The 23,162-nt window shown below is 40.5% G+C and overlaps 1 protein-coding gene and 2 pseudogenes across 1 annotated transcript; 2 read left to right on the forward strand and 1 right to left on the reverse strand.

The window, feature by feature from the left end:
• Positions 1-5,726: 5,726 nt before the first annotated feature.
• Positions 5,727-6,680, reverse strand: LOC128055802 (putative olfactory receptor 2B8; annotated as a pseudogene).
• A 7,622-nt stretch (positions 6,681-14,302) lies between these two features.
• LOC128055550 (BOLA class I histocompatibility antigen, alpha chain BL3-6-like) lies at positions 14,303-15,619 on the forward strand (annotated as a pseudogene).
• Positions 15,620-20,337: 4,718 nt separating this feature from the next.
• On the forward strand, positions 20,338-21,282 carry LOC128055135 (putative olfactory receptor 2B8). Its single transcript, XM_052647524.1, has one exon. The coding sequence runs from the start codon at positions 20,338-20,340 to the stop codon at positions 21,280-21,282; it is 945 nt and encodes a 314-aa protein (XP_052503484.1).
• The last annotated feature ends 1,880 nt before the right edge of the window (positions 21,283-23,162 follow it).

A 23,162-nucleotide genomic window follows, 5' to 3' on the forward strand; every position in this document is an offset into this window, starting at 1 on the left:
TTCGTCTCCAAGGCAAACCATTCAATATCACGGTAATCCAACTCTATGCCCCAACCAGTAATGCTGAAGAAGCTGAAGTTGAATGGTTCTATGAAGACCTACAAGACCTTTTAGAACTAACACCTAAAAAAGATGTCCTTTTCATTATAGGGGACTGGAATGCAAAAGTAGGAAGTCAAGAAACACCTGGAGTAACAGGCAAATTTGGACTTGGAATGCGGAATGAAGCAGGGCAGAGACTAATAAAGTTTTGCCAAGAAAATTCACTGGTCATAGCAAACACCCTCTTCCAACAACACAAGGGAAGACTCTACACATGGACATCACCAGATGGTCAACACCAAAATCAGACTGATTATATTCTTTGCAGCCAAAAATGGAGAAGCTCTATATAGTCAACAAAAACAAGACCACGAGCTGACTGTGGCTCAAATCATGAACTGCTTATTACCAAAATCAAACTTAAATTGAAGAAAGTAGGGAAAACCTCTAGACCATTGAGGTATGACCTAAATCAAATCCCTTATGATTATACAGTGGAAGAGAGAAATAGATTGAAGGGCCTAGATCTGATAGATCGAGTGCCTGATGAACTATGGAATGAGGTTCGTGACATTGTACAGGAGACAGGGATCAAGACCATCCCCATGGAAAAGAAATGCAAAAAACAAAATGGCTGTCTGGGGAGGCCTTACAAATAGCTGTGAAAAGAAGAGAGGTGAAAAAGCAAAGGAGAATAGGAAAGATTTAAGCATCTGAATGCAGAATTCCAAAGAGTAGCAAGAAGAGATAAGAAAGCCTTCTTCAGTGATCAATGCAAAGAAATAGAGGAAAAGAACAGAATGGGAAAGACTAGAGATCTCTTAAAGAAAATTGGAGATACCAGGGGAATATTTCATGCAAAGATGGGCTCAATAAAGGACAGAAATTGTATGGCCCTAACAGAAGCAGAAGATATTAAGAGGGGGCAAGAATACACAGAAGAATTGTACAAAAAAGATCTTCATGACCTGGATAATCACGGTGGTGTGACCACACATCTAGAGCCAAAGATTCTGGAATGTGAAGTCAAGTGAGCCTTAGAAAGCATCACTACAAACAAAACTAGTGGAGGTGATGGAATTCCAGTTGAGCTATTTCAAATCCTGAAAGATGATGCTGTGAAAGTGCTGCACTCAATATGCCAGCAAATTTGGAAAACTCAGCAGTGGCCACAGGACTGGAAAAGGTCAGTTTTTCATTCCAATCCCAAAGAAAGGCAATGCCAAAGAATGCTCAAACTACTGCACAATTGCACTCATCTCACACGCTAGTAAAGTAATGCTCAAAATTCTCCAAGCCAGGCTTCAGCAATACGTGAATCGTGAACTTCCTGATGTTCAAGCTGGTTTTAGAAAAGGCAGAGGAACCAGAGATCAAATTGCCAACATCCGCTGGATCATGGAAAAAGCAAGAGAGTTCCAGAAAAACATCTATTTCTGCTTTATTGACCATGCCAAAGCCTTTGATTGTGTGGATCACAATAAACTGTGGAAAATTCTGAGCGAGATGGAACACCAGACCACCTGACCTGCCTCTTGAGAAATCTGTACACAGGTCAGGAAGCAATAGTTAGAACTGGACAGGGAACAACAGCCTGGTTCCAAATAGGAAAAGGTGTATGTCAAGGCTGTATATTGTCACCCTGCTTATTTAACTTATATGCAGAGTACATCATGAGAAACGCTGGACTAGAAGAAACACAAGCTGGAATCAAGATTGCCGGGAGAAATATCAATCACCTCAGATATGGAGATGACACCACCCTTATGGCAGAAAGTGAAGAGGAACTAAAAAGCCTCTTGATGAAAGTGAAAGAGGAGAGTGCAAAAGTTGGCTTAAAGCTCAACAATCATAAAACGAGGATCATGGCATCTGGTCCCATCACTCCATGGGAAATAGATGGGGAAACAGTGGAAACAGTGTCAGACTTTATTTTTGGGGGGGCTCCAAAATCACCGCAGATGGTGACTGCAGCCATGAAATTAAAAGATGCTTACTCCTTGGAAGAAAAGTTATGACCAACCTAGATAGCATATTCAAAAGCAGGGACATTACTTTGCCGACTAAGGTCCATCGAGTCAAGGCTATGGTTTTTCCTGTGGTCATGTATGGATGTGAGAGATGGACTGTGAAGAAGGCTGAGTGCCAAAGAATTGATGCTTTTGAACTGTGGTGTTGGAGAAGACTCTTGAGAGTCCCTTGGACTGCAGAGATCCAACCAGTCCGTTCTGAAGGAGATCAGCCCTGGGATTTCTTTGGAAGGAATGATGCTAAAGCTGAAACTCCAGTACTTTGGCCACCTCATGCGAAGAGCTGACTCATTGTAAAAGACTCTGATGCTGGGAGGGATTGGGGGCAGGAGGAAAAGGGGACGACAGAGGATGAGATGGCTGGATGGCATCACTGACTCAATGGACGTGAGTCTGAGTGAACTCCGGGAGTTGGTGATGGACAGGGAGGCCTGGTGTGCTGCGATTCATGGGGTCGCAAAGAGTCGGACATGACTGAGCGACTGGCCTGAACTGAACTGAACTGAACAGACATAAAACATAGAGCTAAAGACTAGCAGGGGGGCACTCTCCATCCCCTTTCTAATGTCTATGTTAGGAGCTTTCTCTGTCCCTTCTTATACTTTAATAAATTTCTGCTATACAAAAGCTCTTGAGTGATCAAGCCTCGTCCCTGGTCCCAAGTTAACTGTTCTTCTTCAGAGATCATGAATCTGACATCATTCAATGTAAGCTATCAGCGGTATACTTTCATATTTGAAGTTATTTCCTGATGGTCCACCTTCCAATCAGCCTCCATCTAGATGCTGACTGAGATCCTCCACTTTAGAACATTAAGAGGTCTTGATAAACCTTTAAATGCTGGGAGCCACTAAGAATAAGGTGGAGCAGAAATATTCCATAATTGTTAACAAGCTACACCCCTGCCTGAGAGAGAAAGCGGGAGACAGAGACAGTGGTAGACAGAGAAGGACTCTTCTTTAAGCTACTGGATTTTCAGGGTCTTTTTATTATAGCAGCTTAACCTTTAAATCAACTAATAGAGTTTTCCTCTCACATCTCTGGATTTTCCTCCCAATCTCATGAAGAGTCTTAGAATTCTCTATTACCCAATCATTAAATGTTGAGCTGCCTCAACCTTGGTCTTCAGTCTTCTTCTTTCTCTAAAATCTCTCCTCATGTAATGTCCTTCATTCTTTTGGTTCCCAGGAGTAATGACCATTAGCAGTTGCCAGAAAATGAAAATAGAATCTGGGTAACAAACTCTAACCTTTTTTGTCTTTTCCTTGGTGCTTAGTATTGTTTCACTTTCTCATAGGGTACCTGGTACAGAGGCATTGTGTCCCAAACTTCAGCTCAGGGGACTATGTGCAGAAGTGCTGTGAAAGGCACAGTTCTAGATGGCAGCAGCAGGCCATGTGCAGAGACACTGCGCCTCGCACTGGGGTGTGGAGCCACAGGCAGGGCAGCTGCGCCTGCCCCGGCAGAACCGTGCAACCTGCTTCCCAATGATGAGAGACCCCAATCAAGCCACCTGCGGATGGGCTGTCCAGCAGAGGGCATACTCTAGATGATGCGCTCCCATTTCTCCATTTTATGACTAAAGGATAAAACTTCCTTTGCTTCTACTTTTTAAAAATATTTATTTTTATGTATTTACTTGACTGTGGCAGGTCTTAGTTGTGGCAAGCAGGACCTAGTTGTCCAAGCGAGGATCAAACCCAGGTCCCCTGCACTGGAAGTGCAGAGTCTTAGCCACTGGGCCACCAGGGAAGTTCCTTCCTTTGCTTCTGAGCTGAACTCTGTCTTGTTCTATTGGCACGACCAACACCCTGCAAAAAGACCATTTTTAGGGCCCAACTTCAAAGAGTTGGTAACAGTTGCAAATGTCTTTGACAGTCAGAAACTTCAAAATTTGTATTTATGATCCAGAACATTTTTATAGGCCCCCCAGACTCTTGGTCATAGCCTAGGCTTTCCCAGAAAAGAGAACTTGAAACAAAGGTTTATGCACAAGCAATTAATGCAAATGAGATACAGCATCAGGAGTGAAAGAAAGGGAACAGAAGGGGAAGAAAAGCGAACTTGTCAAGGATACATTATCAAATTTGCTGTTAGTATGGAGTAACTGTGTGTTCAATCACATTTGTGCCCCTGAAGCATGTCTTAGGAGACATCCAGTAGATCCCCACCCAGGAGAAGAAAGGAAAAATAATCTGTTCATCAGCTCCCATTTCCCATTAGTCAAATCTTCACTCTGAATCTGAGCAGTTCCGTGTAGGGCACTTGCTGATGACAGACCCCTGTGTGTCCCCACTTACTGATTTGTTCTCTTTGTTTTTTAATGTTTGGCCATGCTACATGGCATGTAGATCTTAGTTTCCTGACCAGGGATGCAACCCTAGACTACTGCAGTGAAAGTGAGGACTCTTAACCACCGGGCCAACAGGAAAGAGCTCCCACTGACTGGACTTTTTTTTGTTGTTTTTGCTGTGCTCAGTCTTTGTTGCAACTCTTCCTTGCTCCATACAGGCTTTGTCTAGCTGCGGTGCAAGGGCTTCTCATTGCTGTGGCTTCTCTTGTTGAGGATCACAGGCTCTAGGGCGTGCCGGCTTCAGTAGTTGTAGCTCTTAGGATCTTGAGAGCTGGCTGGGTAGCTGCGGCGAATGGCCTTAGTTGCTCCGCATCATGTAGGAACTTCCTGGACCGGGAATGTAACTTATGTTCGCTGCACTGGCAGCAGGATTCTACCACTAGACCACCAGAGAGGGCCCTACTTATTGTTGACTGGGAAAAGAGGAAATACACTGTGACCTCCTAGACCCTCCATGTGGAACAAAGAACAGACCCTAACAGTTACTATTTATGGAGGTAAACAATGCACAAAGAAAGACAGGACAGGCAAGCAGGAGAGCAGCCGTATCTTAAACAATAAATCATTCACAAGGACTTGGAAATTGGCCTTCCCCATATGAACATTCCAGGCCATCGTACAGGAAGATTAGAGACCACATCAAGGAGATGGAAATCATGCCAACTGTGGCAATCTAGATCAGGAAGCCCTAAGTAGACCCAGAAGCCTAATGCAGGCATTTGAGTGAGTCCAGCCAAGACCAGAAGAATTGCCCAGCTAAACTTAGCACAAATGCTGATGCAGATAATTGTGAGATAAATGAATGGTTAATGTTTTAAGCAAGTAAATTTTGAAGTGATTTGTTATACAGAAGAAGCTAACTGATATCTACTCTTTGGCATCTGAACACATGTGTTGGAGCAGTAACAGTTCTTAGGAAATGATAAAATGTTAATATTCCTTACAGCATTTCAGTGGTTTCCTACTCTTATTTTGGCTGTGATTTCATGTAATATATTCATATGTCATCTTGCAAATAGATGTGGAATAATGTACTTAAAAGGGAGTAAATCAAGAAAAACCCTAGAACTTTCAAAAACAATAACTACAAAACAAATGCTGTCAGAACACTGAATCCATGTCTCTGGAAGTTGAAATGAATACAAAAACTTAGAATTTGACTGCTCATGTTTCAAAGGGAATGAAGTAAACAAATTCCATTGAGTTGCCAAAGGAAATTTTAGATGACTCATGGGACACACATATATATCTGAATAGTTCTGGCTTTCAAAGTCCTTCCATTCAACTGTCCTCCTCAGCCATCATCTGGAGTCAGAGTCTTTCCAAAGCACCTTCTTCATTGCCCCCTTCACATCCCTGTTCCTCAGCGTATATATGAGGGGGTTGGTCATGGGGATAATGACAGTGTAGAAGAGAGACATGAACTTGTCCTGATCCTGGGAGTTGCTGCTACTAGGCTGAATATACACATAGATGGCTGTGCCAAAGAACAGGGAGACCACCATGAGGTGGGATCCACATGTGACAAATGCTTTTCTTTGCCCTGCAGTGGACTTTATTCTTAAGACCGCCCAGACAATCTGACCATAGGAGAGCATGATTAATGAAACAGGTGCGAGAAGCATGATGACACTGGCAAAGAAGGTCACATACACATTCACGGAGATGTCAACACAGGCAAGTTTGAGAAAAGAAGGGATCTCACAAAAGAAGTGGGCTAATTTATTTCTCCCACAACGAGGTAGAAGGAAGACAAGCACTGTCTGCAATAAGGAGTTGGCAAAACCAGTGATCCATGAAGCAGAAGCCATCAGGGCACACAGACGGGGGTGCATGATTACTGTGTAGTGAAGGGGCCTGCAAACAGCTGCATAGCGGTCAATTGCCATAACTCCTAAGAGAATACATTCTGTACCTCCCAAAGTCAGAGAGATGAACATTTGAACTACACAACCACCAAAGGAGATAGATTTGTCTGCTCTGCTGAGATTAACTAGGAGCTGTGGAACAATGCTAGTTGTGTAGCACATGTCCAGAAAGCTCAGGTTAGACAGGAAAAAGTACATTGGGGTGTGAAGACATGGGTCCATGTAGGACAACGCAATGATGGTTGTGTTTCCCAGCAAAGTGAAGATGTAGAAGATCAAAAGAACCACAAAGAGGACTGGCTCAAGTTGAAGCCTGTCAGAGAAGCCCAGTAAGATAAATCCAGCGAAAGAACTTTCATTTTTCTGTTCCATCCTTTGTTAGCACATGGCTCCTGTCAAATCAAGCGTTTAGCAATTTATTAAAGGTATCTTCCCAAAGAGTGCATAGATGAAGAGGTAAACTGTCACTTTCAAAGACATGAAAAAAAAAACAAAAACAGTGACATGGTCATGTGATTTTATATGCAACTATTTGAATAAATTATGTACTCACTGAAATTGATATATCTTAAATTAATTAGGTCTTTACTATTCACAAAAATTATATATTGAAATAAATATAAGAAAAGAATAATAATAAAATCAAGTAATGAACCTTGGTTTACATCAATCATAGATATAAAATGCCTGTTTTAGATTGAGTTTAATAGGATAAAAGTATGATGATTATTTATGTACATCTTCGAGAAAGTGGGAATGAGGGAAAATCAAGGGAGAGTGATTACAAAGAGTAAGAAAATGTAGACAAAGGGAGAAAGTTTATTCTAAAAATGTATCTCATAATTCTACATAACTTGATTTGCACATATCTCACATGTAATAGAATAATACAAAATGATCTCTAAAATGCATTCAGATATAGAAATTTATGAGCTAGAATGTACTTTTACAAAGGGTTATAGTACATTCAGTGTATCCCTAAGATACTTCTCATAGATACATTCTGGCAAAATAGTTATCTCTACTCCTAATGCATTATATTTGTGAATGCTATATCCTGGTCTTTTAGTATAGTAGTAAAAAATAAATTGCTCAGAACCTGAAAATATCACCTTTATTTATAGTGCTTAACTTTTGTCCTTGAGATACCTAAGATTTCTATACCAATTTAACAAGAACTCCAAAAATTTATTCACTGTGCATAATCAGTTCACGGGCTTCCCTTTTGGTTCAGTGGTAAAGAAACCGCCTGCCAATGCAGGAGATGCAGGAAAGGCAGGTTCAGTCCCTGGATCAGGAAGATAACTTTAAGATGAAAATGGAAACCCACTTCAGCAGAGAATCCTGGAAAGCTACAGTCTATGAGGTCAAAAAGGGTTGGACTTGCCTTAGTAACCAAACAACAAAAGTAGTCACTTCACAACAGAATTTCAAACTCCAGTGACCAGAACTTACCTCTTCTTTCTGCTGATTTCAGTTTCATATATTACCGACAACTAAAATGCCTGGAATTCCTGTAGGAGATAGGATTATTCACTATCAACATTCTAATGACAATGAAGAACACATAGATGAGGAGGCAATGGATCTATCACAGTCTCAGATATAACACTTCTAATCACTATGGACAGAGTTTGGCCAGGTTGGGGAAAAGAGGCTGAAATGGGAATTCCTTTGCATGTTGTTTATTGAGTGAATGTCCTCAAGACAAAGAGAATCAGGGAAGCAAAACAGAGCAGACAAATGTGTTAAGCAAGGATGAGATCTCAAATGGAATACATGAACATGATCCCATAGAAAGCTGGAAAAGGACTCTCCAAATAGAGCTACCTGCTGATAAAAATATTGTGCTTCACTTACACAATCACTGCTATCCACATGCTGCTATCTGAGCCTTTCAAGTGGGGCAGACAAAGAACTGAATTTTAAAGTTAATTTTAATTCAGGTAAATTTAAATACCTACTTATTTAGATGTGACTAGTTACTACTGTACAGAATAACAAGCTGTGGAGCATGCATTGCATCAGATTTAGTTCCACCTTGACAAAAAGGTAGCCTTTTATAAATCTCACCAGTCTGTCATTGACTACAAGCTGCCCCAACCACATTTGGAACTTTTGGCAATGTGGCTCCATTCAACTGATGGCTATTTTCTAAAGAAGGAAAGGGCTGAGAAGCTGTCAGTCAATACTCATGACAAATATGGTGTGAATCAGTGCAGCAGCCGGCAGACAAATATCTGAGCTGGACGTTGAAAGCATTCATAAAAAATGAGACTCTATTCATACAAAACAAGAGTCCATTCATACAAAATGTAGTCCATTCATAAGTGTGTGCAAGAATGGAAGGACAGTCACAGTCATATTACACATCACCTTGTCATTTGCCTAATTCACCAATAAATTAAACATTCAGATCACCTTTTCTGACCCATGTTTCTCCTCTCAAATTGGTGTTCTCCTCAATGGAAGAATGATCATTTTTCATTAACAGAAATACAAAACTGCATTGACATAATAACTGCAAAATGAACCTTCATTGTTGTAATTATCAAGCTAGCATCTGGAAGATTACATATGTTCATTTCTTTAAGAAAATGAACATTTAAAAACTACAGATATTGACAATACACTTTAAGAAACATTCTGTAATTTCACAGAAATATGAGCTGAGGAAAAAATGAAAGTGTACAGTCTAATATTTTCACATTCATATATATGCTATTATCCAATTACTGAAGGACATGTTTTATGACAGCCAAATATCCTGAATTTAAATTGCTCCAGATATCCATACTGAGACATAATGAATACACTACAATAGGATGAAATGTCTAGGAACAAAATGTTGGCTTCCACAAGGAAGACTTAGTTTGGTTTTTAAATTTGGTGAAGTTCTACAGGAGTTTCTGTTTCTTTTGCCAACTGACATGTATGTTACTCAATTTAGCCTTTAAAGAACACTTGCAACTGAAAACAAACTAACATCAATTCGTAAAGTCCACAGAGATCGAGTTTCTGTCCTCTTAATCTTATTCCCCTCATGTGAGTGTCCTAAGCTCATTCCCTATCTCATTTCCAGTTCCTGCTTTTAATACAGTACTGGGCAATGGAACCTGAGTATGTAGACTAAGGATGCAGGTTGCATGCATTGAGTACATAAGCTGACTCTACCAGCATTGGAATATCCTTAAGTTTTCCTTAAGCAAGATGCTTTCTCTTGATAACTTCAAATACCTTCACAGGGTACTGAAGATCAGCATTGTGTCTAGCTGGTAGGATGACATAGGAAGGCAATTTCAAACTCTCAGGATTCCTTCTGAATATAATGTCTTGGCTCTATGATGGAGAGCTCATTATGAAAACATGAGATTGATATGAACCTGCAGTATAATGGTCTGGTGAAAACAGTTTACCTGACTGAAGTCTCTGAGGAATGTTTGTCCTGTACCATTAATTAGCTGATGTCACCTAGCTGCCCAGAGACGACAATCCTCAGGGAAAATGAATATCAAGGAGAATGCAAAAGGATACCTAATCTACCTCTTTTATAATTTCTCATAATTGACAGAGGTCAGATAATTCCCTTGACTTCTCAGTTACCTTAACTCTCCTCTTTTAATGATTTAGCTATTTTACTAAACACTTGATATTTTTTCATACAATTGCAAAAAAATTATCCATATATAAATAAGAATGCATTCAGTTACTTAATTTTAAATGTAAATTAATTTTTATCTAATATTCATAACCAAGTTTTAATAGATAACAGAGTTACGAATTCACTTCAGTTCAATTCAGCCACTCAGTTGTGTTCGACTCCTTGTGACCCCATGAACCACAGCACACCAGGCCTCCCTGTCCATCACGAACTTCTGTCATCCCCTTCTCCTCCTGCTTTCAATCTTTCCCAGCATCAGGGTCTTTTCAAATGAGTCAGCTCTTCGCATCAGGTGGCCAAAATATTGGAGCTTCAACTTCAACATCAGTCCTTCCAATGGAACACCCAGGACTGATTTCCTTTAGGATGGACTGGTTGGATCTCCTTGCAGTCCAAGGGACTCTCATGAGTCTTCTCCAACACCACAGTTCAAAAGCATCAATTTTTTGGCACTCAGCTTTCTCTATAGTCCAACTCTCACATCCATACATGACTACTGGAAAAACCGTAGCCTTGACTAGATGGACCTTTGTTGACAAAGTAATGCCTCTGCTTTTTAATATGCTTTCTGGGTTGGTCATAACTTTACTTCCAAGGAGTAAGCATCTTTTAACCAATTAGGCTTCTGCTAAGTCGCTTCAGTCGTGTCTGACTCTGTGCGACCCCATAGACTGCAGCCCACCAGGCTCCCCTATCCCTGGGATTCTCCAGGCAAGAACACTGGAATTAGGCGGTGTCTACCTAATCTTTAAGGTAAATATATTAAAGGTCAACCACCACATTTTACTCCCAAACTGCTAATATAGCTAAGGAAAACTACCTGTCCTCTATGATGTTGTTCAATTTCTATCTGAAAGTTGTAATGATTTACATAAGCAAACAGGAAAATTATTGATTTCTTAAATGGAACTTCCATGGTTTGTTTAAATTCAACTCATCTTTGCATTTATTTCCACATGATTGAATTAAGCAAGATAGCTATAATTGTTAAAGTAAATTGAAAGAAACTTGATGGGTATTGTGTGTTTTGAAGTTTGAATATCAATTAATTTCAGAACAACTCATACACTTGACTATACAGGCAAAAGTCAGGAACAATTAGCATCTGTCCATGGAAGGCATTGGTCCTAACCATCAAAGGCAGCTTCAAAAAATATACAATCTCTTTTCCCCACTAGAACATATTTTTTTTCAGAGTAATAGACAACTTCTAGCTAGTAGTACAAGCTATCTCAGGGAAAGCTATTTAGGTTGGAAGCATCTTGGTTTTTGTATGTCTTTAGTCAGACAAGCATACAGATCTTCTTTAACTAATTTACATGCTATAGCCAAGCATTTCACATAGAACCATAAATTCCAGTTTTTTTAATAACATTCTACCCATGGGGAAAAATTATCTTTTCCTTAAAATACTCTTAGAATTTTCTCAGTAATCTCTCTACTAGTTAAATTCTATGATAATATTTACTCAAATGTAAAGATTAGTACTGCATACAGTGTGCAGAGATGGAGGGAATTACAGACATGCAATTAACATTTCTTCCCATTTCCATCTTGTTGCCGTAAATATTAATTGGCATAATAATGTTGGATAATAATTTGACATTATCTAGAAATGCTTACTTGCAATTACATGCTTTTTTCCTATGCTATTTTGTAAAATTCTTATTTTGTATTGGAATATAATACACTGAAAGAATAATCTATTTCTTTTTTAAATGTACAAATGAGGACTCATCAAAATAAAGAGCATTTGTCTGTTAAAGACTCTGTTAAGAGGATAATAAGATAAGCTACAAACTGGAAGAAAATAGTTTCAAGCTACTTATCTTACAAAACACTCATGTCTAGAATATACAAACAACTCACAAAACTCTACAATCAGAAAACAGCTCAATGAAAAAACATTTCAGCAAATAACTCACCAATGCAAATATATGAATGGTCAATAAGCACATGTAAAGACGTTTAGCATCACTAACCTTCAGGAAAATGCAGATTAAGAACATGAAGAGATATCACTACCTACCTACTAGAACAACCAAGACAAAAAATATCAGAACAATACCAAATGGTGGCATCATTGTGGAAAAACTGAATCACTCATATATTGCTAATCAGAATATAAAATGATACATCTGCTTTATAAAAGAGCTTGGATGTTTCTTTTAAAAACCAAATATACACTTGCCTTAGACCCAGTAATCATGCTCTTTGGCATTTATGACAGAGAAACAAAAATGTATTCCACACAGAAACCTGTGCACAATTATTTATAGCAGTTTTATCTGTAACAGCAAGAAGCTGAAAACAAATAAAATGTTCTGAACAAGTGCTGGCACATCAAAACTTGAAATACTACTTGGCAATAAAAAAGGAATAAGCTACTAATACACACAACATCTCAAGGGTATTATGTTGAATGAAAACGTCTATCTTAATAGGTTAAATATTATATGATCCCATCTAAATCCCTTCCACAAAAATGACAGAATAATAGAGATGGGGATCAAGATAGTTGTGCCCAGGAGTGAGTGATGGTCTATGGAGGGTGTAGGGGAGGGGAGAATATGAGTGTGACTATAAAGCGGTATCACAAAGAAGATGTGAGTGGTCAAGGGGTAATTCCATATTTTGATCATGATGATGGCTACAGGAATCTACATGAAAAAATTACATGGAACTCTATATATACGTTGTACCAATGTCAGTTTCCGAGCTTTTAAATTGTATTATAGTTATAGAATATATAACCATTGGGAAAAAGGTCAAAGGTACCCAAGACCTATCTATACTATCTTTGGACCTTTCTGTTAATCTGCAACTATTTCAAAATAAACAGGTTTTTTTAAAAGGTCTTGAATAGAACAAGAACTAGAGAATGAGAAAAAGAGGGACAGACAGAAACACACGGCAAAACAAAAATGGCAATGAGAGAGACAAGGAGAGAGGAAGCTGTGCAAAAAGCTAGAAGGTTTCTGTTCACTCATGACATAAGGGCTCCAGATCTCCCCTCCTCCCTTGGGCACACTGACTCTAGTTTTACCCAAAACAACTCCTTTGAAAAGAAATGCAGGAACTAGCTGGGTGAAGCTATTCTTATTCACAGAAGGTGAATAAGAAAAACCCAAACTAAAATCAACTTCAATTCAATTCAGTTGCTCAGTCGTGTCCGACTCCTTGCAACCCCATAAAGCACAGCACACCAGGCCTCCCAGTCCATCACCAACTCCCAGAGTCCACCGAAACCCATGTCCACTGAGTCAGCAATGCCATCCAACCATCTCATCCTCTGTTGTCCCCTTCTATCCTGCCTCAATCTTTCCCAACATCAGGGTCTTCTCAAATGAGTCAGTACTTCGCATCAGGTGGCCAAAGTTTTGGAGTTTCAGCTTCAACATCGGTCCTTCCAATGAACACCCAGGACTGATCTTTAGGATGAACTGGTTGGATCTCCTTGCAGTCCAAGGGACCCTCAAGAGTCTTCTTTAACATCACAGTTCAAAAGCATCAATTCTTCGGCACTCAGCTTTCTTTATAGTCCAACTCTCACATCCATACATGACCACTGGAAAAACCACAGCCTTGACTAGATGGACCTTTGTTGACAAAGTAATGTCTCTGTTTTTTAATATGCTGTCTAGGTTGGTCATAACTTTCCTTCCATGGAGTATTGTCTTTTAATTTCATGGCTGCAATCACCACTGCCAATTTCTTCCTGAGAAACAAAGTGTTACATGTCTGGGACCCTCAGTTGGAAGACTTACACTTGAGACATGGGCCTCCAAAACCCCTCTGAAAGTCAACGAAGTTTGTGTCCATGAAATCCATGAGGCTATAATGAACTAAGAAACAGGCTCACCCAGACTCACTGTGGCTGTCTCTCCAGGGCACAGCACACAGACACAGACTGAAACCTCCAGCTTGTCCCTGAAAGAAGCCTATTTCCTTACCTTAAAAGCTAAGACTTCTAACACATATCTAGGAGTCAACTGCAATCTTTGCCAAACACCTGAGAAGCCAACAGGTGCCATCATCATGCTCTCCCTCTGTCCCACCCCAGGTCACTGGTGTCTCTGTGAAAAGAATTTGTGCACATGTATGGCTGCCCAGGTTTTATGGCTGCTGCCAGGGGGCACACTCCTTGATCACCTGGTTCAGTGGCTTGCATTTCAGGGTCCAACAAGAGAGTAGCAAAAAAAAAAAAAAAAACAGCCTGGAACTGGCTACCTGCACCCATGCACCCAGGGCTCAGTGTTGAGGGAACAGACAGAAACACCCATCTCCGTCTTCTCCTGAAAGAAGTATAATTGCATATTTGAAAAGTTATTGCCTCGGGTTCTGGTAAATTGCCTACGATGGCAACAATCACCTTGCCCTGAATGAGGACCTGTGCTTCAGGACCACAGCGGATGCAGAGGCTGAGATCTCCAAGCTCAAGCTTGAGCAGGGCAATGCTGCAGGGAACAGTAGGAACTATCTGGATGGGGACTGCGGAGGGTGGCTCCACAGACACCTAGAGAACGGGAAGAACACGCTGCTGCGCGCAGGTACGAGGGGCGCGGGGCCTCCCTGATCCCCCCTAGGGCTGATCCTGGCTTCCCACGAGGAGAAGAAAGTGAGGTCAATGTGGAAACAGCGCCCCGATTCCTGTCAGCAGAGGGAGAAATTCGCCCAGGTTTTCATATTCTGTACAAGAGAGTGACTGACCAGTGGCCCCACTTCTCTGAAGGACAATTAAGGAATCCAGTCTCTTTGGGGAAGAAGCAGGAACCCATCCCTGAGATAACTGGTCAGCGGTGCCCCTTCCCCCTGGGTGCCATCTTGTGAACCATGACTGTCTCTCAGGGCCAGGTCTCACCCTGAGAACATGTTTGGAGGCCTGATTCCAGCTTTTCTGAGTCATTCGGCCTCCACCCAAGTCAGGACCATTACTTTGTATTCACTCCCTTACATAGTGCCTCCTACCTTGGCTCTCACACTGACTTCAGAACTTTCCAAGGATTCGGGAACATGCCCAGACCTCTGAGTTCAGGCTGGTGTCTGGTGTTTGTGCTGCTTCTTTTCAAACCCACTGTCCCGTTTATTCTCAAGATGGTCACAGGATGCTGCTTCCAGGACCCTTGGAGGTAACACTAAATGGGACTTTCTGATTCATCCTCCAGAGACCCTCCAAAGACACATGTGACCCAGCACCCCATCTCTGACTGTGAGGTCCCTCTGAAGTACTGGGCCCTGAGCTTCTACCCTGAAGAGATTTCACTGACCTGGGAGCGTGACACGGAGGACCAGACCCAGGACATGGAGCTTGTAGAGCCCAGCCTTCAGGGAATGGAACCTTCCAGAACTGGGCGGCCCCAGTGGTCCTTTCTGGAGAGGAGCAGAGATACATGTGCAATAAGCAGTGCAAGGGGCTTCAGGAGACTCTCACGCTGAGATGGGGTAAGGAGGAGGCTGGGGTGGAGCTTCTTCTCAGATAAAACTGGAGCCTTTCTGGACCCCTTCAGCAAGGTCAGGACTCAAACCTGAAGTCCAGGCCCCTTCTCTTTCCTCCACAGTACCTTCTCGGCCCTCTGTCTCCAACACAGACATCATTGTTAGTCTGGTTCTACTCATGGTCATTGGAGTTATAGTAACTGGAGAGGTGGACTATAAAGAAAGCTGAGTGCCGAAGAACTGATGCTTTTGAGCTGTGGTGTTGGAGGAGACTCTTAAGACTCCTTGGACTGCAAGGAGATCCCACATGTCCAATAAAGGAAATCAGTCCTGAATATTCATTGGAAGATCTGATGCTGAACATGAAACTCCAATACTTTGGTCACTTGATGTGAAGAACTGACTCATTGGAAAAGACCCTGATACTGGGAAAGATTGATGCAGGAGGAGAAGGGGACAACAGAGCATGAGATGATTGGATGGCATCACTGACTCAGTGAACATGAATTTGAGTAAACTTAGGAGTCGGCAACGGACAGGGAGGCCTGGCGTGCTGCAGTCCCTGGGGTTGCGAAGAGCTGGACACGACTCAGCAACTGAACTGAACTGAATCAAATCTTTGATATTTGTTGTCTCCAGGCCTGTTGGGGGAAGGATTTTCTAATACCCTTTCTGAAAGCCTATTAACAACTTCCACATCTTATAATTCCCTGAATCTCCTGGAGAATTGTCTATCTGGTACATTATCCCCAGGGTTGATACTGGGAAATCCACATGGGGATAAGTAACTATTACTGGAGTTGAGGGAGACTGGGTTCCCAGAAGCTACAAAGAAGCTGTAAATTTCAATGTAAGGAAGTCCTGTGGTCACTCCAGTTCTCACTAAGCCAGACATACCCTCCACAAGGATCATTCCATCTCTCATCCTTCTATATCTGGAGGCAAAGGAAACATTCTTTTATTTTTCCCATTATGCTGGAGGCTGACTTGGAAGCCAAAGGCTCTTCCCAGTAGACACTTGCATCCTGATATGAGCATCTGGTAAGTACAATGACCTTTACCTGGTCAAGGCTGTTAAGAAATGAGTCAGCCTTGAAGATGAGCACTGTGTGACCCTCTTTCTTTTTCTCAAATCTACTTTTTCCTTCTCTCTCTGCAGGCAGGTTTCCTTTGTTTTTCAGTCCACACAGCATGAAGTGGCAGTAGCTTAAATTCTAAAGTTTCATATGTCCTCTATGCATGAGCTAACCATACTTCACCTGGCCATCCCCCACCACCCTTCAAAGGCCCCTGAGTGAAAGGGCAGAGTCTTTGATGAAAGGATGGAGATAATCACAAGGGCCACTTTCCCTTGCACATTTCTCTTTAAGTAGAAGAGAAAGATCTACACACTAGAAGTAGCTACCTTAAGGTAGAGAGCCCTTCTACACTTTAAGTGCAAAGTGGTGAAAGTCGTTTGCATTTTGGGACCCAGAAAACTCAGGGCTGCATCAACATTAGTCACATTGGCAGCTCAGAGACCACTGGTGCCCGACATAGCATCACTTTGTCAAAGCAGGCACTGGCAGAACAGTAGTGATGAGCAACTTAGATGAGAAGGGGAAGAAAATAGAGGGTTCTGCTCACCAGGAACAGAGTTCATGTGAGATCTTTCTGGGAACTCTAGATAGAAACGGTGGCAAATAATAAAAGCAGAGATTTCTGTTGTGCTAGCCAGATGTAGAGCTGAGGGAAAGCCCAGAGAGAAGAAACCTCCCAAGAAGGACTTTTCATAATTTTCTTCCTTCTGCTTCTTGCAAAGCTCAGAGCCTGCCTTCCCCTCTATCTTTGCCCACTTGATATCCCATGGTGAAATGCTAAAGTCTCCGCAGGTGTCAGAGAACACTTTTTCAGCTAACATTTCTGAATATCCCCCTATGTGGTAAGAGCAATGCCAAGTGATATGATACAACTCCAGCCTGTGTTTTCTGAAACTGTATCAACCCATAGGCCCAAGAGTGATAATAAACAACAGGCTGTGGTTTTATCTACTATTTTATTTACTATTTCAACCCCACCTAGGACTTCCCAGGTGGCTCAATGTTCAAGAATCCAATGCAGGAGACATGGGTTCAGTTCCTGGGTCAGAAGATCATCTGGAGAAGGAAATGGTGAACCCACTCCAGCATTCTTGCCTGGGAAATCCCATGGACAGAGGAGCCTGGCGGGTACAGTCCACAAGGTCACAAAAGAGTCAGACATGACTTAATGACTAAACAACAACAATCCTTGCAGTCTGGCCAAAGTGAACTCTTTCTGGCAGTTCCCAGGAAGTTCTTGCATGAGCTCTGTGTCCTCTGGAGTTTAAAGCACCTGTGCCTCTCTCCACTTTGCCTATCTTGGTGTAGAATATCTCTCTCTTCCCTTGAGTTTCATTACTCCATCACTGAAAAAATAGCCCAAGAGAGGCCCTCCACTATCTTTAGCTTCTGCCACCAGACTCTCTATCCCTTTGGCTAAGACACAAGGCAGTGGGGCTGGGTGAAGAATCAGCAATAGAATCAGAGATGGTGTTGTCTGGCATCCTCTGGCATGCATCTCATTCTACCCCAAAGTCAGTCTCTCTTCAGAGGCAAATATAAGTCTACATTTATAAAACTGGATTTCCGTACACAAAGACAAATAAGATTCAGTCCGTGGGATCACCAAACTATCTTACAAGCACAAAAGGGTCTTGAAGCCAAAACAATAAATATATAAATGTTTATACTCAGAGATATTTGTATATACTGTATTTATATAGCATATATTTTATATATTTATTACACATTTTATAGATAGTCTCAATGGCCATATAGCCTGGAAAAAAACCGCTATGAAATAAACACTGAGGACATATATTTCTATCGATATAAGAAAAAATTACCTAAGTCTTTAAGTATATTAATGTATTCATACAGTACATGTTGATTCAGCTGCATTCAACTGCACGCATTACGATACATCTTGACTGTTTCCTGTATGTCAGGCACTGTTCTACACATACAATGATTTTGTTTTAAAAAGACAAATTTCCTGATCTATAAATCTGTCATTATACTGAGGCAGATTAGAAAATAAATAAGAATTTTTTTTTAAGAAACAAGGAAAATTCTGGATCATAATGAGTGATCTGAAGACGAAATGAAGGACAACACAATAGACAGTATCTTGAGGGGAGTATTAGTTGCAGTGGTCAGAGAATTTTAGAATGAGAAAAACCAGATAGACATGAACATTTGGGTATTAATTTTGGGAAATTCTAAGGATGAGAGGGTTTCCCTGGTGGCTCAGTGAATAAGAATATGTCTGTCAGTGAAGAAGACATGGGTTTGATTGTGATCTGGGAAGTTCCCACATGCCTCAGAGCAACGAAGCTCATGCACCATAACTACTGAGCCGATGCTCTAGAGCCCAGGAACCACAACTATTGAGCCCATGCACAGCACCTAATTAAGACTGCATGCCCCAGACGTCATGCTCCACAAAAAGAGAAACCCGTGCACTGCAAATGGAGAAAGTCCCAACACATCAATGAAGACCCACCACGGCCAACAATAAATGAAATGAATAAATTTTTATAAAATTCTCAAGATGGGAAATTGAGCATAGCAAGAGAAAATACTAGAGAGGCAAGAAAAGGATTATGAAGGCTCTTGTATGCCATAGTGAAGAATTTGGAATCTGAGTTGGAGGCAATTGAAAACCACTGGAAGTTTTTGAGAAGGGAAGTGAGGCAATACTTTTAGGAAGGATAATTCTTTTTACAATATTCAAGAAGGCTATAACCCCTAAATTCCATTTCTAAAACACTTACAGTTTTGAAACTTCTTACATATTATCGCTTCTTTGAAAAAATTATTCTGTGACTCTGCTATACTAAACTCTTTTCCAAGCTAAGGTACTATTATGAGATATTTCTCCTATTAATATTGCCTCATGGTTTGTGTGCGGTGTGTGTGTCTATGAAAGAGAGAGACATACAGACAGACAAGATTGATTTCTAAAATGAGACCAGATGATTTTATGAAAAAGAGAATGATTAATGTGAGGTCTGAATTTATAGGAAGTGCACACGAAATGTTGAAACAGAGTATTTGCTCTATCATATTAAGCAATTTTAAAAGACATAAAAAGAAAACAAAACTCATTGATGTTTTGCTGAGTTTTCACTGAAAGTGATAACAATGAGAGTTTCTGAGGCTTAGTCCCTCTGGAACATACAGTATGGACAATGAATTCTAAATCACTTCCAATAAAAGTTTTCCAATCAATAGAAGTGATTACAGACTCCATATCAAAGGTTCCATGACTTTACTTTTTAAAATGTATTGTTCCCGTTTGAATAAAATTGTTCATCGTAAATTTTATTATCTGTGCATTTTCAGAAAGAAATATTTTTCTCTACACAAAACAGAAGCAAGAAAGCCAGTCTAAATATTTCAATCGTCCAGGAAAGGACTAAGGCCGTACATATTTGTAACCTATTTCAAACATCTAGATTTAACTTTTGAGAAACTTTTCCATTATCTTTGTAGTTCATACATCATAAAGACAGTATCCCCAGCAGTTAAGAACTCATATTTTAGTGTCTGTTGGAATCCTGCCTCTGTGATTTACTAAGTATCTCACTCTAATAAAATCACTGCACCTCTTTAACCCTCAGTTCCTTCATATATTTAGCAGAAATCATGATAATGCCAAGCTCACAGAGTTGTGACAAATTGCATAGAAACTGCTTCGGTCAGTGCCTGAAACACAGAAGATACTCTTACCTAGTAACTCTCTAGCACCCCTTTGTCAACAAAAGAGTAACTGTGAAAATGCCTCAAGCTTCCTCACAAACTCTACTTCCTCAGGGGGAAAGGCGTGGGTTAAACAAGCAGCTTAACAGTATGGAGTTCTCTTAACTCCAACAAGCAGAGTACAATGGAAAGAGCTAACGACAGCGCCTTCTCTGGGTTCATTCTCCTGGGCTTCTCCAACCAGCCCCAGCTGGAAACGGCTCTCTTTGTGGTCATCCTGATCATCTACTTCTTGAGCTGCTTAGGCAATGGCGCCATTATACTTTTGTCAACGATGGATCCTCACCTCCACACCCCTATGTACTTCTTCCTCTCCAACCTCTCTTTTATGGATCTCTGTTTGACTACATGCACTGTCCCTCAGACCCTGGCCAACTTTAAGGGGAAGGACAAGACCATCACCTATGGTGGCTGTGTGACCCAGCTCTTCATTGCCTTGGGACTTGGGGGAGTAGAGTGTGTCCTCCTGTCTGTCATGGCCTATGACCGGTATGTAGCTGTGTGCCGTCCCCTCCACTACATGGTGATCGTGCATCCCCAGCTTTGCTTGCAGCTGGTTGTAACTGCTTGGCTTACAGGCTTTGGCAATTCTGTAGTCCAGACAGCACTGACCATGACTCTTCCCCTCTGTGGTAAAAAACAAGTGGACCATTTCTTCTGTGAAGTTCCAGTGATGCTGAAACTGGCCTGCACCAACACCTCTGTCAATGAGACTGAAGTCTTCACTGTCAGTACCTTCTTCTTGGTGGTGCCCCTGTCACTCATCTTAGTATCCTACGGTCACATTACCCGTGCAGTCCTGAAGATAAAGTCGGCCCAAGGGAGACAGAAGGCTTTTGGAACCTGTGGTTCTCACCTAATGGTAGTGATTATTTTCTTTGGGACGCTCATCTCCATGTACCTTCAGCCTCCTTCCAGCTATTCACAGGATGTGAACAAAAGCATTGCACTCTTCTATACTCTGCTGACTCCCCTGCTTAATCCCCTGATTTACACTTTGAGAAACAAGGAAGTCAAAGGGGCACTAAGGAGACAAATGAGGAGAATCCTAGACTTGGGACAAAGTTAATGCAGCACTTGCAGGCCCAGGAAGTTCTGCATAGGAACACTTCTGAGTGACTAAACACTAGTTAATGTAAACCAACACATCCTTATAAAGCACCAACCATGTGCAAGACAGTGTTCTAGGTACTTGAGACGTATCAGTGAGACAGAGGCTAAACCATTGAGCTAAACCTTTGCTAGGGACAATATATGTTAAATAAGATATTCTAAAAATAAACTATGGTATATCATGTACTACACAGTAATGGGAATGAAGAATAATTACACATTCAAAAACATGAATGATTCTTACAAACATGACTTACAGTGAGCAAACTAGATACAAAATAATTCCTATTGTATAATGCCATTTACATAAAATTCATCCCAGGCACAACAAATCTCTGGTATTGAAAGTCAGAACAGTGGTTCCCCTGGGGACTGGGAGTTCTCTCTAGGAAGATATGTGGGGGAAGGGCATTCTGGAGTTCTGGTCAGGTTGTGATGCTTGATCTGGATGTTGATGATAATAAAGTATTCAATCTGTGAAAATTCATCAAATCTGAAACTTGCAAGTACTTGCACTTTTTGTATGGATGCTGGACTTCAAATCATTTACTTATTAAAAATATTAAATAAACCAGATATTAGCAGAATACTTTGATTCTAAATGATCACACAAAGTATTTTTGTTACTTTCACATAAAATTTGAGTTTATCTTCTCAGTGATCTAAGTTTCTTCTATCCATTGACCATCTTTAATAGATTTAAAGTGTTTAAATATTAGCAATTTGGAGCCAACTCAGATGAACCCTGTCTTGAAGATTTCAATTTAATGAAGATCTCAAGTCAAGATCATGTGTCCTGTGAATCTCCCTGGTCTCTTCATTCCATGTAGAAACTTAGTGACCAGGTCTTGAGACAAAAATCATAGTGATAATTTTCAGATGAAAATTCTACTACTGGGTATTATATTGCCTTGAATTAAATTTATCTTGACTGAAAAAGACGTGTATTGTGTATATTTCTATATTTCTATTTGTATAATGTAACATACAAAAATGCATAATTTACTAGTAGCCAAAAATATTTTCATTTACCAGAGATTTTAATACTTTTCAGTATTTAATAGCATATGATAAAAGGGCAGATACTGAAGGGAATTTATAAAACAATATAAAAAACAGAAATAATTGTCTGGTCTAAGTTCAATGTGCCTTTGTGCGAATATGTTCTTCTTAAATTTTTCTTATTTAATAATGGTAACTTGGATGGTTTTTCAGGTATTATTCTGCTAATGAAATAATACAACAAGGATTTTTCTTTATTTAAGTGAAAATAGATTGCTGAATTGTTGAGGTCTGTACTATGCTTATCTCTGCTAGTACTGAATATGAGTGATTTCTGATTATATTTTTTGTAATACAGAAGATATGATTTTTTTATATCAACCTCTTGGAGTTTTCTTTCAAACCATCACAGCTAGCCTCACTGATAACATAATCATTTTCTGGCACAAAAGTTCCATACTCTATAATCATCAAGATGCTTACATTTTTCCTTTTCAGCAAATAAATGCTGAAAACATATCATTTCATTCAAAGTAGCCATTTGTGAATTTCATTTCCCAATAAGGTGCATTAGGTTTCAACTGACCAAAGTTCCCACTGCAAGTACAGTCACTCCTCCTTAGCCATAGACTCAGCCAAACATGGATCCATTTGATCTGTCATTCCTCATAAAGGATTTGAACATCCAGTTTTTCTGGTATAGGAGTGGGTGGGAGGAAGTGCCTGAAACAACCCCTGGCCAATACTGATGAACAATTGTACTTGGAAAGGCCAAATTAATTTTAGCAACCACATTTCTGAAACCATTAGAAAGTTGTGAAAGTGATGAGAATG

This window comes from Budorcas taxicolor, chromosome 11 (genome assembly GCF_023091745.1).
Source record: "Budorcas taxicolor isolate Tak-1 chromosome 11, Takin1.1, whole genome shotgun sequence".
Classification (NCBI taxonomy): Eukaryota; Metazoa; Chordata; class Mammalia; order Artiodactyla; family Bovidae; genus Budorcas; species Budorcas taxicolor.

Coding starts and splice junctions, on each gene's coding strand:
- LOC128055135 (XM_052647524.1), top strand. CDS start 20,338: ATGGAAAGAGCTAACGACAGCGCCTTCTCTGGGTTCATTCTCCTGGGC.